The following is a 16,700-nucleotide window of genomic DNA, read 5'->3' as shown; positions in this document are numbered from 1 at the left end:
TACGACAAGCATAGTCGCCGTTTACGGCAAGCAAAGGTTGCTGAAGACCTATTTTACCCCGGATCTTCACGGGTATGTCCATATGTAGTCTGGAATATTTTGTAGACGATAGATTTCTCGACAACAATATGCTGAGAGCAAGTAATGTGAAAGTCGTCCCTTTGGGGATATATGTATGTGTGGTTCTAGATTGTATCTTAATTTCTTGGCATTATCGTGAAGATCTGGGTTATAGAAATGGTCTTCAACAACGCATGCTTGTTGTGACAGGCGACTAACGGGATCGGATGATCATTGCGTAGATCGATGCCCATGACGTCAATCACTGTATTGTATAGTCCAGACCCGATTATGTTTGAGGGTGGTCTGTAGATGGAGCATGGATCGAGTATGGACCAGTCAATCAAGTGATAGACATCATCCCGTTAGTCGTCTCTTACGACAAGGATAGGTTGCTGAAGACCAATCATAACCCGGATCGTCACAGGTAAATGGTATTTGTAATGTCACTGTATGCCGAGGGTGTAGTGTTATAACGAGGTTTCTGTGATTCCAGGATGTCGTCACGTGTACATTCAGCGATCTGACAGCAGTTTACGCCGACTTCTTCACCATAGATCCCCGGACCTGTGTGGTGACGCTGAATCAATCATTGACAGCGGACAACGCCACCACGAACAGGTTCAGGGTAGGGCTCTTTAGCTGAACCTCTGCCTCGGCCTCTAAGACCTGAGCACATATTTAGCAGGATGGTAAACATATTGGAACAATTGTTTTTTTGTTGTCTAACGTCGCACGCCGCACTGTTCAAGCCATATGACGGCGGTGTGTAAACCAGACAATCAAGTGATTGACATCATGAACATCCATCAACGCAATTGGGTTGCGATGACATGCATCAAACAAGTCACCGAATCATCAAACAAGTGAACCTTTCACTCAAAGCGCATCGTACGACAAGCATGGGTTGTTCTATCCTGGACCTTCGCGGGTGATCACAATTAAGATACCTGTAATATTATAAACTATATTTGTGAGCGCCACACCCATACATCTTTTGTCAAGAGTGAATTGTACAAAATATACCATCATTAACCGAATCCCTATGGGCAAGCGAAAGGTGGCCCGATTGCCTAAGGCGCCACAATTTGCTATTCAGTTTCGTCCTTTGGCGTGCCAGGAACCTACGATCATGGGTTTGAATCCCCATTTATGTCAGCACCAAAGCCCTGCTCGTGGGTTTGTCCAAAGTGGTAAATACGACCTTATTTGGATCGGGCTTTCTGACAGGCAGAAATACTGTTTAATGCGGTGTTTAAATCCCACTCATAATTCGATATCGCTAGGAAACGTTTGACCATTCATTCATGAATCATCATAATTTTACAACTATTGTTTTAGATGAACATAATGGCCACTGATGACGGACGTCCGCCCAGGGTGGCCACCATGGTGTTAATTGTCAATGTTGCCCGTGATGGTTTTATGCCAAGCATTGTCAACCTGCCCACGTCCGTCAATAAACGGGACACTGATGCCGTGGGGAGTCCAGTATACACAGTGTCCGTCTCCGACCCTGATGTGCAGGTAACACTTTACACCTGGGAGAAGTCACATGCATATGCCTACATGGCGACTGAGCGTTTTCGCCAACACGGCTTTAATCTACCTGATTGTGTATGGGGCTGCTTGTCTCATGTTTGGGCCTGTCGTACTGTACTCTCTTGGGGCGATGGTCAAACTACAATCTACTTTGCCATAGTCTTTATTCTATATTAGCGAAAGTAATGATGATGATGATGATGATGATGATGATAATAAAAGGTCTTTTATATTGCGCATATCACCATACAGGGGCATGCTCAAAGCGCTATTAGTATCCCGGTCAATGGATCAGTGTGCACTTAATAATCATTCTCAGCTCCCTGGGGAGTATACAACCCATGCTGCCTGGTAGGCGCTAGAAGGTTAACAACCATCTCATCCTACCGGGTACCCATTCACTGCTGGGTGAACAGAGGCACACTTCGAACTCTGTCATAAAATGACCGATTGTTTAGAGAGCAAGTTCTTGTCCCTGTATAGATTTCAAGTTGCGAAATTCTTTAAAGATGGAAGTTGAGGGACGGTCAGACCTAGAGTCATCATCAAGGCTTGTTTTCCTAGGATTAAACCTAGCTGCCCAACAGTTAACAGTGGAATAGCTAGGGCACTTATCCCAATACACTTGTGACATGCGGTCATGAATTTCTTGGGGAGTACTTTCTCCAAAGTAAAAAACTTGGTGACTGCTCGGTATTCGTTCTTTTTCATTTCTGTGTCCATTTGACCCCTATCACGTTCACCTGGCTGTCACTAATATACAAACTTCCTCAACAGACATAATAAACTTGCAATAAACTACTCAAACAATGTACTACATTGACTAGTTCACTTTGTTTGGCCCATAGTTGAAAGTTAGTCAGACTTAGGACTTTTTTACCGGCCCTCGTATATTGTCTTGATATCTAGTTTATTGTTCATATAACAAATATATTCCGACTGGCAGGGTGATCGAAAATGTGACATCATCGGCGACGGATTGGCCACGGCCCTGTTTCAAATCGACAACCTCAATCGAATAACACTGAGGACATCGTTGACCGTCGACAGCCGCAGTTCCATATCCTATGTTGTAAGTACCGCCAACCCTGACAATGTGCCTCCATAGGGATCCGGCTTAGATCCGGCTGGTCAAAACAAACCAAATCTGACCATGTGCTCTTCTAAGATCCTCTTCGGACACAGGTGGCCCAGTCGTCTGACGCGCCCCGAGTTGCTGTTCAGAGTTGCGCCCCGAGTCGCTGTTCAGAGTTGCGCCCCCTAGACACGCCTTTGTTGTGGGTTCGAATCCTGGTTCACCCCGAATATGTTTCTAGGTTTGTCAGCACCATACCCGTGCTCGTGGGTTTCACCGAAATGGTAAACGTCTGAGACCTGCATCACTTCGGGCTTTTCCCACATTAAGCTGTCGGGCCGCGATAAAACTGAAATAATGTTAAAAGCGGCGTTAAACCTAACTCACTCATTTGCCCGTGATGTCAAGGAGGAGGCTGCCAACCTCCTCACAGGGGTCTATTTGAAGGGTATTTAGGACTCAGCAGGGTGTCACGTGGCCCAAAAATATAATCGTATTTGGGGCGGTCGGGTAGCCTAGTGGTTAAAGCGTTCGCTCGTCCCGCCGAAGACCCAGGTTCGATTCCCGACATGGGTACAATGTGTGAAGCCCATTTCTTGTGTCCCCCGCCGTGATATTGCTGGAATATTGCTAAAAGCGGCGTAAAACTCTCACTCACTGTTATCGTATTTGGTATGCAGATTCATTCATGTTCTTTCTACATCATATTTGTTCACTAATTTAACTTCAAATCGCACCTTTTTTCAATAATTTAGAGATTTGACTAATGTACGTGTGGTATTCAGGATTCAGGGATGAGCAATGACACTCAAATTAAAAAATTAGATCATGGTATTCAGTCCCAACTATGCTGTTATTGGGTCATTGTATTGAACAACCCAGTTCTCTGGCAGATTGATTGAGTGTGATCTCCTATCCTCAGGTCCGAGTTCGCTGCTATGATACAGCATGGCCGACACACACTGTCGATGGTGAGTTGACGGTGAGTGTCAGCCGGACAAGCACGACGCCATCCGATTGTAACGCGACGACAAACAATAATGCACCAGTGTTCTCCGTACCAACGTACGTTGCCAGAGTGTCCAGGTCAGCCAGCCCAGGGGAGGTGATCATTGGTATCAGCGCCACTGATTCAGATGGGGTAAGTCCGACTTTAGAGAAAGAACACCACTCCGACCACTGGACTAAACTACACCAGCTGCCTTTTCAACAAAGTGTGACATTCCAAACCCTCATTCTGGTTTACAAGGCACTGCTCAGTCTGGCTCCCCCATACTACGTATTAGGGCGCTAATTATTACCAATCCCATGAGAGGAATTCAGACGGGCTTCTTTTAGTCCAAGCTCCTCACAGCGATAATCTGTTCGCGGAGCTCTCTATACTATTACCGAGAGTGTAACGAAGGTGTCACGCGCTGGGAAGGAGTTTGCTTTTAGTCTGCCCAAGGGGAGTAACTCTCATTGGTACATCCTCATCATTGGTAAAGGACAACGGGATTATCTCCCCTAGACCTTTCCATAAATTATCTCAACTACTACAAAATACCTCTCACAGCAATACTGTACAAGCCCCCACGCTCACTCTGATCGAAAGATCAACACCCACTGACGGCACGGTTTTCAGTCGCTTAGTTGCCTGGTCCTGACTCCGTTACGTCGCTATATAAGTGCAATAATCTTGGACGCGACGTTAAACCCAATTTCACCTCACCTCACCTGACTCCCTTATTTACATGCCAACATGATTTGTGTTTGTTTGTTGTTTAACGCCGAACTCATGCATCAAACAAGTCAGTGAGCCTGACCACCCGATCCATTAGTCGCCTTCTACGACAAGCAGGGTTGCTGATGACCTATTCTAACCGGGTCCGATCCCGTTATACTCCCGTTATATCAGTGAATCTTCAAGAAAACAAAATTCTGTCATTTTTTTCATTTTTATCAAATTTATTACATTTGGCATAGGCATTTAATGACCCAGTATGAATTCAAATATTATTTCGGTAGATTAATGTATAGCGATAGATTACAGAAAGGCCACTCATACCACACCGTACAGGGTCAATTGCTTCTTTCCCATTATGCAGCATTATATATTATCCCAGTATACAAGATAGCTACGTGATAAATCTCAAAGAACAATAAAGAACAGAGCGTGGTTGATTTCACGATAAAACATTGCTCTATCATGACGTCATTTCTGGAGATTCGAACATTCGCTCGCAACTTGGTGATGTCTTAGCTTGTGACACTCGGCAGTTCAGATGAACGCGATGGCCGAAAGATCATACCAAAAGCAGGAGCGATGTGACAATCGGTATTGGGAGAAGAGGTACAGGTAATCGACGTGAGGATTGTGAGAATATGTGAGAAACTACCCACCTGTGCATTAACGACATTGCCATGGTCGGATTCTATTGAGGGAGTAATCATTATTAAAATACTGGTAAATATTTTAAGGCTTGTACATTTTACCATCATCCTAAAAGAGGCGGTACATAATGTTGATATCTCAAACAACAACAACAACAATATAATAAAAATAATAATAATAATAATAATAAACTCGTCGTTGTTTATCGTAGAATAAAACACTGCAGGGAGAATAAACCATGAGGGGCGGTTAATTAACAAAAGAGTAATACTTCTATACGCACCATGGCTGAGACCCCTCTACATTAACGGTCAGTCATCAGTCTGTCAAAGTTATCAGTCACATCACCATGGTCGCTACTTCATCAAAGAGTATCCCAAGTGTACATATTAGATCACAAGGTCAAACATCGCAGCAACCGGATTCAAACCCGGCCCCTCCACCATGTGACACTGAGGCAGGCTATGTTTTCCTGTAAAGACAGGTATCTGTAATATCCCCTGTGTTGGGAAAAGGTAACATTACTGTGAGACGTGGCTGTACAGCAATGGTGTTTTGCAGATATGAAGTCTGATTGTTATATTATCCTGTGATGATAAAATTGTCCTGTTTCACTGATTGAAATAATTTTTTTCTACAGGATGTTATTCGTTACTCTGTTCTGACGTCATCGATCGGAGCTTTGAGTTATTTCTACTTGGACCCTGTGACTGGTCAGATCATCACGCGTAACTCCAAGCTGGCTGAGGATACGAATCAGAACGATGTCTCCTATAATGTGAGAACAACAATATACTTTATTGAAGTTTAGTAGTTGCGGTAGTATTGGTAGTAGTATGGACTGTATATGTAGTAGTAGCAGCATGATTTCCCAGTGTGTACTGGGTGCACTGATCGCCCAGTAATCTAAGTCATGTTAGGCAGAGTTTTCCCCCGTTAATACCTGTTGGGATCCGCTTGACGTGGGTTCGAATCCTATTTTCGCTCCGATTCCGTTTTTTTCCAGCACAATACCCATGGAAGGTGGTATATATGCGGTCTGCGTGACTGTCATCTTCCCGAGACAAGGGAGTTAACTGACTATAAAAGTCCAGTTTCCACCCTTGCAAAACTAGGCTGCAATTATTGAGTTACATTTTAGCTGGACTGACGGGTCTATGCATAGTCCAATCAAAATCGCTTAACGATTCGGAACAAGACCTCCGGTTCCTAAACAAAATGGATTTCAAGTGCAGATTTCGGCCGACTGCAGGATTTGCAAAGCATGTGCACCGCCAACAGGGCGTCGACATATATTTTGCAAATTCTTTCATGCTTTTAATCAAGGTGCTCACGTGATTTAATGCACTTCGCGTGGTAAGACCCGTTTTATTACAATGTAAATCTTGATTCTTGAGCAGATCGTCTTGACTGGGCGCCGCCATTTTGTTTGAAGTAAATGCAAGTGATATGAGAGATGGAATCTGATTGGTCAGTAGGAGAAACATAGAAGGGAGATAACTCGTAATAGAGACTGGTGGCGCTGGTTCGGCAAGGGTGGAAACTGGACTTTTATACTCAGTTGACGCCCTTGCCTGGGGAAGATGCGTGACTCGGGACTCCACCCGACACCCACATCGTGATGCAGTCGTGATATTACTGAAACACTTTACAAAGCCGCGTTAAACCAAACTCACTAACTTATTAGATTATGAGGGGAAGAAAAATTTAAGATCCTTAAGGTTTACTCTAAAAAATATTATTCCATATGCTTATTAACCCAATTTAAATAGCCATTATAGTCATTTTTCTATAGCGTTAAATTTTATGAAACAGCTTTAAAAATTATTTTATAGGTGGCATAATATAGGTATATGCAACGTTTTGACTTTTATTATAACCAACGGGAGACTGCTCCTGTAAACGCAGAGCGATAGCCATACATATACCGCTGCTGACGTCACCAACTTGTTCCAGCTGAGGGTTGCCGCTACCGACCCGTACGGTGGTCAGTCCACCACTACAGTGTACATCACCGTCCAGCCTCTGCAGCTACCGGTCTTCTCCCAGGGATCCTACATGGTCACTGTGCCGGCTGCAGTAGCCCCAGGGCAGACAATTACTACGATCGCCGCTAGAAAGGCTGACCTGAAGGTAAGGGAAGTAACCGGCGCTATTTCCTTTTGTTAACATCATGATAATACATGATGTACATATATTGCGATAGCCTCCATGCACAAGATGTGTCATCAGAGCACTAACATTCTTACCCTGCCAATTGAATCAGTGTGCACTCGAATGTCTTTCTCAGCTCTCCATAATAATCCAAAACTACTTTGTCAGGCGCTAGAAGGTTAACAATCACAGTCAGATTCTGTCATATGAGGAAGGAGTTACTGTAGAATATTACGTATAGTATACATTTTCAACCTATAGTTAAGCCATTAATTGTATTCACTTCATGTCCGGGCGGTCGGGTAGCCTAGTAGTTAAAGCGTTCGCTCGTCACCGCGAAGACCCGGGTTCGATTCCCAACATGGATATAGTTTTCTTTTGTCCCTGGGTTTAGCATACTTTGCCCTGAACGGACAAAACGTGCACTGCGTGTGCAGGGGGCTGTTCCCCCATGATCTGGAAAATATAGTGCCCATTGTTTAACAAGTATTACATAGTCTCTCCAGACACCTCTCCTCTAAGATGCAGGGGGCGGTCGGGTAGCCTGGTGGTTAAAGCGTTCGCTCGTCATGCCGAAGACCCGGGTTCGATACCCGACATGGGTACAATGTGTGAAGCCCATTGGTGTCCCCCGCCGTGATATTGCTGGAATATTGCTATAAGCGGCGTAAAACCATACTCACTCTCTCACTTCATGTCTATTGTGTGTTTCAGGGAATCTTACTGTACAAGTTAACGGGAGTCTTCCCATCTATAGATTATTTCATTCTCAATGAAGTCACTGGGGAGCTCTCTGTCAACAAAACTCTACTCTCGGACGATACATTAATCACGCGCCATAAGGTAAGATATTTACTGAACTGCCGGCCCAAAGAAAATAGACAAAAAATAGAGTTGACAAAAATTTACAAATGTTATCGAAATGTTCCTCAGCTGAAACAAGCTGAGGTCCAAAACACAAATTGATACCCGTGTCAAATACACTTGATATTTTAGTCACCATCAAACGTGTGTGTATACTTTCTTTTGCCCGGCAGTTAGGTTTTTGCATCGTTTATGTCTATGAAGGTTAACCTTTTTACAGTTTTTACCCAAATTTATATCATAACCAAACAGTGTTTTTCACAAACTGATCTTCTCATATTTCAAGTACCATTACAGATCATAATCAGTTGGCGATTAGGAATATTCAGTTATTGTAAACCTTACATATATCCAAATTTCACGTGATACACAGTAAGAGTAATCAAAGAAGTATTTAACCCAACTCTTTGCTTACTCGTTATATTTTTCAAGAAAACATATATCTAAGTAAGGATAAGAATATATGGATGAACAAGTTCTTTATTACAATTAAGAGCGACGGATTTTGTGGATAACTATTCCAAAGTAGGGGGGGCGGTCGGGTAGCCTAGTGGTTAAAGCGTTCGCTCGTCACGCCGAAGACCCGGGTTCGATTCCCGACATGGGTACAATGTGTGAAGCCCATTTCTGGTGTCCCCCGCCGTGATATTGCTGGAATATTGCTAAAAGCGGCGTAAAACCATATTCACTCACTCACTCCAAAGTAGGGGAGGCTGATCACAAAGGGAGTCACAACCCTCGCCACCAACCTCAAAGACTTCAAGATCAGGAAACTACAAGAAGCCATCAACATCAAAAGACTTTAGCCCTCAACAAACCGTGACCAAGGCTATTACATACCCCCGGCGTACCATCAACTCATCAAAGACCCCAATCAGCCATAATCCCGTTGTTTACATTACTGACTTCATCCTTTGTTTAAGGCACTGACTTCACCGATGATTGTCATCACTGCCCTTGTGTGTACACAACAGGATTCTCTACTCCAGTATAACAATATCTACTCTACTGTATAAACATTGCCTCCTACTTGTATAATACTTGCCCACCACACTCTGTAAATCACTTGCTTGATAACGGTGTTAGAACCTACACCGAAACATCGCTCTTAATTGTAATAAAGAAGTTGTTCATCCATAAATTCTTATCCTTACTTAGTACTCCAACTTCTAAATGCCTATCAAAGAAGTTAAAACATATATCTAATATTTTTCTTAGACTCGTGAAACTTAGACGTCCATAATACCATACGAATTCCTTTCATTTTTTGACGATTTGTTTACATTTAAAAGGTTAATTTTTAGGACCTTTTCTAATATGATCGGCCTCTAGAGCCAAATATTATAAATGCTTATGCAAATAATCACATTTGTCTGGGGTATTATGCCACATATCAATACTATAATGTGGCCCACACATGACCCTTTAAAAACAAAAGTTCCATGTATTATACTTTATTAAATTACACATTAACTTTATCCCCAGCTTATAGTGGTTGCCTATGATACCGGGGAACTTAGCTCCGAGGCAGCAACGGAAGTGATAATCACAGTGGTGGCAACGAACCCAACTAGCCCCATCTTCTCCCAACCTGACTACAATGTGACATTATCCCAGCTTTTACCCATTGGCGGAAAAGTCTACACCCTCACTGCCCTGGACCAGGATGGGGTAAGTCCATCATTCTGTGTACATTTGTAAACAGTAAGTTAAAACAAAACGTCAACGCCAGAGAGTAATCATTCTCGATTATCTGTCGACACATTTTCCATTGGGCGCAAAAAGCAAATTTGTGGCGAAAAGCTCATTCATGTACTTTGTAATTTCCTGCAGCATGAACGTAGTTAATGATTGGTTGTAAAACTGTTCATTTACTGCAGGACAATGTGACCTACAGTGACCGCGGGACTAATCTGACCCGGAAGTATTTCTTTGTGAACCCGAGGAATGGCGATATCACTCTCATCAACGACTTGACAGCATCTACAGAGTCTAGATTCAGTGTAAGTTGTTAACGGAACAAGATATGTCATCTTTTTATTCCACATCAGACCCTTTTTATTCCACACCAGACCCATTTTATTCCACGTCAGACCTTTTTTATTCTACATCAGACCCTTTTTATTCCACATCAGACCCATTTTATTCCACGTCAGACCCTTTTTATTCTACATCAGACCCTTTTTATTCTTGAGTTAGGAAAAAGAAAAGCCATACATTGCTATACGAGTGTGATATCATCTAGGTAGGCCGTTCTTCCTTCATCTTCACAGATGGGCAGATGGTAAGCAGAATCGGTTTAAAGGGACTACTTGATGCTCCCTGTCCCAACACAATTTCCAAATAATAACTGCTCTCGTCTTGCAACATACATTTGTCATGCTAAACTACTAAACGAAAGTTAAGAACACCCGATTCGTTTGTATTGCCATAGTTAATCATGCCATGACAGATTAACAATAAATAAACAAACAAACATATTAACTATAGTAATTAAAAAAAATCGGTCGTTCTTTTGGGTAGTATATCAGATCCACCTTTGCAAATCAAAATCCAGCACAGACTATAACAAAAGAATAGTTGTATAATATTCAAAATTGGTTTGGAAATTTGAGATGATTGAGATATTTTCTTGTATTCTTTTGCATTTACCACGAAAATGTATGGTGAAATGTAGATGTGGGTAATATCGTTAATTTAAAGCACAAATCATGTGATTCACATAAATTCAAAAGTCAACACCACATAATAATCAGTCTTGATTTTCTGTCGAAACATATTCCATTGGGCGTAAACGATAAATAGTGATGAAATTTGGAATAGGTCACTGAAGGTCAGTGATGACACCAGGTGTTCGCGAAAAGAGATCCATATCGGCTATTGATGCATGTACACATTTCAGTTTGTTGTTGCTGCTACCGATGATGGATATCCACGAAAATCTTCACAAGCTTTAGTGACCATCTCCATACAAACCCAGGTAGGTGTGTCAACCTTTGTAGAGCTAGCAGATGAGTCACAATTACCCTGTTACGAACAACACTGGTCAAAGTCCTACATCGAATGATGACCCGTGAAGATCCAGGGTAGAATAGGTCTTCAGCAACTTACGCTTGCCATAAAAGGCGACTATCCTTGTCGTAAGAGGCGACGAACGGGATCGGATGGTCAGGCTCGGTGACTTGGTTGATGCATGTCATCGTATCCCGATTGTGTGAGTGTGTGACCAGCGATCAAATCCTGATCTGCCTCTTTAACACATGTACACTGCCGGACAAAAGAAAGAATACACTTGAAAATTGGATTCATCAAAACGTTGGAAGGCTGAAAGCAGTCGCGGAAACACTACACACTTAGGTTCACCGCACACAACTTTGATACCCGCATCAGATAACCATTTCCTGCTTCTTTCATTTCTAGCCATCAGCAAACATAGGTGTATTCTTTCTTTTGCCCGGCAGTTTATTTAAAATATATTTGTGTATTATAGGATAAGAGGCCGTCATTTGAATATTCCACATGTAATAAAGACTCCTCAGGAAAGTGTGTCAACCCTACCTACTCAGCCACCATAACTTCAGGAACTACGGTATGTTCTTCGCCCTGTTTTGATAAAGAAATCTAGCAATATCAAAACGTATTGTTTTGTGTGATTTGTGTGAGAAACACATCGTATTTGTTCAAGTTTCAGCTTTCATAGAATATATATATTTATCATATAATGGGTAGGTTTCTCGGCAGGATAAAGCCAACGGATAAAAACGATATCCGTTGGGGTCATATGCGGATAGAGATGCAAATATCAAAGGTCAAGTAGGGACTACTTTCACTGTTTATAAATAAACACGGCGTCGCCCTCGTCATTCGGGGATCGAGTCAGATTTAACCATCGGGAGTGTGGAGAAACTACATCGATAATTGTTATCATTATGAAAAAGAGTCTAATGTACTGAAAATCAGTGTCTAACTGTGAAGTAGCTAAGGCATTTTACAAGTTTTGGCAACTTTGGAGATATAATTTGCGAAACAATTTAGCGAGGGCACTAGCCAAGCGGGATCACTTTGCATATCTGTTCATGTAGACCTCTGCGGCTTGGAACCTTTTCCACAAATTGAAACAGTTGGGTTTGGCCGAAATATGTTCGAATTGTTATCTTGTTCGTTTTGTCGCTGTGTGTACATTTGACTGCACTTCTAACGTTATGACAAAACAGGCCGACTGTCAACAACGTCTGACCGTGGCCGTGACGTCTCAGAGACTAGGGTAAGAGTAGCTTCCCTTTGACACAGGGCAGTTACTCTAGCGGACAGACTGATGGATTGCCGCGAAAGGCAATTAAAAACAATTGTTGTTTTGCGTATATGTTGCTTCGCCGGTGTATAAGAAACAGATTCCAGTTGGAACTTTATTGGCTACTGTCACTCTCCGTCTGACACATCACTTACCCTGTGACGTAATAAATATTAATGCGCACATTCCAGGAAAACTTGCAATGTTTCGCTAATGTTTGTGAGAGAGGGAAAGCGATTTTGAAGCACAGAATTAAAGAAAGACATTAAATGATAAAGAGGTTATCACGCTTGTGTGTTTGGGGATGGTAAATATCCTGTATTAGGAATAAACACTATGTATTAAGCTCGCCAAGGCTCGCTGAATACAATGTTTATTCCTAATGCAGGATATTTACCATCCCCAAACACACTCGCGTGATAACCTCTTTATATGCGGTGGTCGGATTCGCTCACTAGGTGTGTGTGTGTATATATATATATATATATATATATATATATATATATATATATATATATATATATATATATGATATACAATATACAAATATATAGATATGAAATAGGAACATTTAACATGCTATGTCTTTTATCCAACATTCTGCATATTGATACATCGTCATGGATACCCGTGAAGAATTGTATGAGCAAATACTACTCTACAGTATCCTATCAGTATGCAACGTCGTAGGAATTCACGGTAAGAATATACGTCCCCAGCATCCTATGCTTGTCGTTGGAGGCAAATAGATGGATCGGTGGTCGGATTCGCTGACTTGGTTGATCATGTCATCGTATCCCAATTGTGCGGAACGATGTTCATAATGTCAATCACTGGATTGCCTGGTCCAGATTCGATTATTTAAAGACCGCCCTCATAGCTGGAATATTGTTGAGTGCGACCAAAGGCATGCACATCTGTATCATTGAAAGAAATGTACTTAACTTAATAGACAATCTCTTCCTCCCAGGGTGGACTGACAGTGTATCCCAGCCCCGGGGTCAACCCCCCTGCCCCCACCGACATCCTCGCCAGGGACACTGATGGTGGCAAACGTATTGTGTACACGGTGGAGCAGAGTAAGTTTCGGGAGAGTGTGTGAGTGAGTGAGTATGGTTTTACGCTGCTTTAAGCAATATTCCAGCAATATCACGGCGGGGGACACCAGAAATGGGCTTCACACATTGTACCCATGTCGGGAATCGAACCCGAGGCTTCGGCGTGACGAGCGAACGCTTTAACCACTAGGCTCCCCGACTGCCCCAAGTCTCGAGAGAAACACTACTTCATGTAATATATTTTTGTGTCGTTACTATTGGATGTGAAGAGCTATGGTACTTATGACCCAGATAGCCTAAGACGTCGTTAAGGCGTACCATGGTCGTGGGTTCGAATCCCAGATGCATGATCATCTGAGACAAACCTGAAGACATCGTCACAGTTGTGAAAGAGGGTACAGGGGTCGTATTAAAAATTAATATTGCACTGTAGTCTGGTTAGGTTTGTGTTCCCACCTTTAAAGATTCAATACTTTGATGATATACACAGTATCATGTGATGTGACCCGTGAAGATCCGGGGTAGAATAGGTATGGGTCTTCAGCAATCCATGCTTGTCGTAAAAGGCGACTATCGAGATCAGGTGGTCAGGCTCGCTGACTTGGTTGATGGATTTCATCGTATCCCAACTGCGTGGATCGATTCTCATGATGTCAATCACTGGATTGTCTAGTACAGACTCGATAATTTACATACTGCCGTCATTATTGGAATATTGCTGAGTGCGGTGTTAAACAACAAACAACACAAACAAAAAATCATGCAATGTAATCACATTAACCACGATGTAAATACTCCGTCCGGATTACGATCCCTGGTTACTGAGATTAAGAACCCTGGTTAGTGAGGGTTTTATCAACTTTAAACACGACTGAATCATGTCGGGTTTTCCTTTCACATGAAGCTGACACTCCGTCGTATAATTGAAATATTTAAGGCAGATGTTATATAAACTTTGTTTTCGATCAAACTGAAATATGAAAAAAAAGAAAAGCGGTGTTGTTTTTTATTCCGCCGACCAGGAAAATGTTTTAAAATTCATTTACTGTTGATATCAAAATAAATATATCATTTAATATGTTTAATTCAGGCTGCTGAAAATGTATCTTAGAAACTCCCTACATCATTTATTATTTTTGAAATTTGTTTCCTTTTTCAATTTTTTCGACCTAGTGATCTGAAGTTTTGGGCCTTAATTTGCCTTAGAATAGTCTAATCTTACTGTTAAACAACCCATTTACTCATAACCATCAAGACTGCTATTATTGTAATGGATTCATCATGACTGTCTGATGCATAACAGCCGTAAAAGTAGAAAAATACACTACGGTCGTAGGGTACTTTTTTTTAGATACAACAATACAATGAATCGTTTTCTTGTTATCAGCTGATCCGGCTGGCTATGCAATTTTCTTCAACGTGACCTCCTCCGTGGTGACCTCGACCTCTGACCTCTACAGAGCAACCTTGACCCAAATCATTCCAATCAACAGACGCAATGTCAGAGACCTGACACTCGTCCTCACGGCAAGTAACCTGGCAACATAGGACTAGTCTTGATATTCCGATTGACTTTTTACCAATATTTCGAAGGGCAGAGTAGCATGTGTCACGAAATAAAAAGAGTACGATGGCCACGTCATAAGGCTGCGGATATTGTCACACCTGAGCAGCCTGGTTCCCTTGGTATGCTGCGCTGACGCTATGCATATGGATACCCAGGGAACCGGGCTCCCACCAGGGTAATTGCAACTGTGTGCCAGCGTACCTGATGGTTTCATGTAATGTGGAGTACCGCTGCATCTGTTCGGGTTTGACTATGCTGATCAGGGAGCCTTAAATGAAATTGATGGCTCCTGCAACGTAAATTATTCACCATTTGCAGTAAACAGTTACTGAAGTTCACAGTTAAGTGTTGCCAGGGTAATCTTGTTTTTCTTGTTAAAAATGTCCATTACCTATCGTATGTTTCACTTAATGTTAAGTAACCCGTGAAGATCCGGGATAGAATAGCTCTTCATCAACCCATGCTTGCTGTAAAAGGCTACTAAGCTTGTCGTAAGAGGCGACTAACGGGATCGGGTGGTCAGGCTCGCTGACTTGGTTGTTGCATGTCATCGATCCCAATTGTAGATCGATGCTCATGATATCAATCACTGGATTGTCTGGTCCAGACTCGATTATTTACAGGCCGCCGTCATATAGCCTGAATAGTGCTAAATGCGGCGTTAAACAACGAACCAACCACCAACTTAATGTTGTGTGCAGGGGTGCGCCAAAAGCTGTGCAAATATCCTGTGGTAGGGCCAGAATTCCCAATTAGCCTTTATTATGATTCCTTGGTTTTGTAAGCACCCATGCGCATGCGGGTTTAACCAAGCAGTTAACAGATTCAACCTGCACATGCGTGACATTAAAGTGCAGAGAAGCGGCGTCACACCCAAGTTACACAATCGCTGATAGCATACACGTCTGTTTCTGGTCTGAAATTGAATGATCTTATCAACAGGCCAGGGAAAGATCGTCAGTTGGAATGTCTGCAATAGCCCTCGTCTATGTGACGATTGGATCATCCAATGACAATCCTCCTATCATTGGAAGTTCAACCAATAGTTTCACAGGATACATCAGGGAAGACGCGGAAACCTCTTTCTTCGTGAAAGACAGCCCTCTTCAAAACGCGATGAGATTGACATACAGTGACCAGGATGTTGTAAGTAGCACCGGACCCCATTTGCTATGTGACCTTGGACTTCTTCAAGTCACGTGACTTCGTGACACTGATTTAACCTTGTGACGTTGAGAAAGCCTAATTGTCAATTGTTTTCACATATTTGTTCTAAACTGAGTCTTGTCATAACCACATATAAGATTAGGTGAGGTGGGATGTTTTGGAGGGTTGGTTGGTTTGTTGTTTAACGCCGCACTCAGCAATATTCCCGCAATATGACGGCGGTCTGTAAATAATCGAATCTGGACCAGACAAACCGGTGATTAATATCATGAGCATCGATCCACGCAAGTTTTTGAGGGAGGCGGGTGGCTATGATTGTGTGATCGTTAATTATAACTCGTCATGCGGCAGAATATTTCTTTTGAATTTAGTTGCCCTGTATAAAACGTTGAATTTTTTTTAGACAGTCGTCCAAATTCAGTAAACAAACACCTTATAAATAAACGTACCTCTTTTTACATTTATCACATCACTGTTAGTACAAAAAATAGACGCCATCATTTCAAGGGACGTAACTCTTATTCCCTGTGGTTATTTTCTTTTTTTTT

The 16,700-nt window shown here is 42.2% G+C and overlaps 1 protein-coding gene across 1 annotated transcript in view; it reads left to right on the top strand.

Moving 5' to 3' along the window:
* LOC124152265 (protocadherin Fat 4-like) overlaps window positions 1-16,700 on the top strand; it is a 107,266-nt gene that overhangs the window by 88,016 nt on the left and 2,550 nt on the right. Inside the window, exons 63-76 of the mRNA XM_048392689.1 lie at window positions 557-688; window positions 1,402-1,587; window positions 2,549-2,674; window positions 3,600-3,818; window positions 5,692-5,829; window positions 7,008-7,184; window positions 7,920-8,048; window positions 9,555-9,740; window positions 9,950-10,072; window positions 10,972-11,049; window positions 11,560-11,658; window positions 13,331-13,439; window positions 14,806-14,945; window positions 15,928-16,131. Coding sequence (XP_048248646.1) covers window positions 557-688; window positions 1,402-1,587; window positions 2,549-2,674; window positions 3,600-3,818; window positions 5,692-5,829; window positions 7,008-7,184; window positions 7,920-8,048; window positions 9,555-9,740; window positions 9,950-10,072; window positions 10,972-11,049; window positions 11,560-11,658; window positions 13,331-13,439; window positions 14,806-14,945; window positions 15,928-16,131 — 2,046 coding nt within the window. The remainder of the gene's footprint in view (window positions 1-556; window positions 689-1,401; window positions 1,588-2,548; window positions 2,675-3,599; window positions 3,819-5,691; window positions 5,830-7,007; window positions 7,185-7,919; window positions 8,049-9,554; window positions 9,741-9,949; window positions 10,073-10,971; window positions 11,050-11,559; window positions 11,659-13,330; window positions 13,440-14,805; window positions 14,946-15,927; window positions 16,132-16,700) is intronic.

Source organism: Haliotis rufescens, unplaced genomic scaffold (assembly GCF_023055435.1).
Source record: "Haliotis rufescens isolate VD_foot unplaced genomic scaffold, xgHalRufe1.0.p SCAF_11, whole genome shotgun sequence".
Lineage (NCBI taxonomy): Eukaryota > Metazoa > Mollusca > Gastropoda > Lepetellida > Haliotidae > Haliotis > Haliotis rufescens.
Note: the sequence above shows the minus strand (reverse complement) of the source record. Positions and strands in the feature narration are given on the sequence as shown.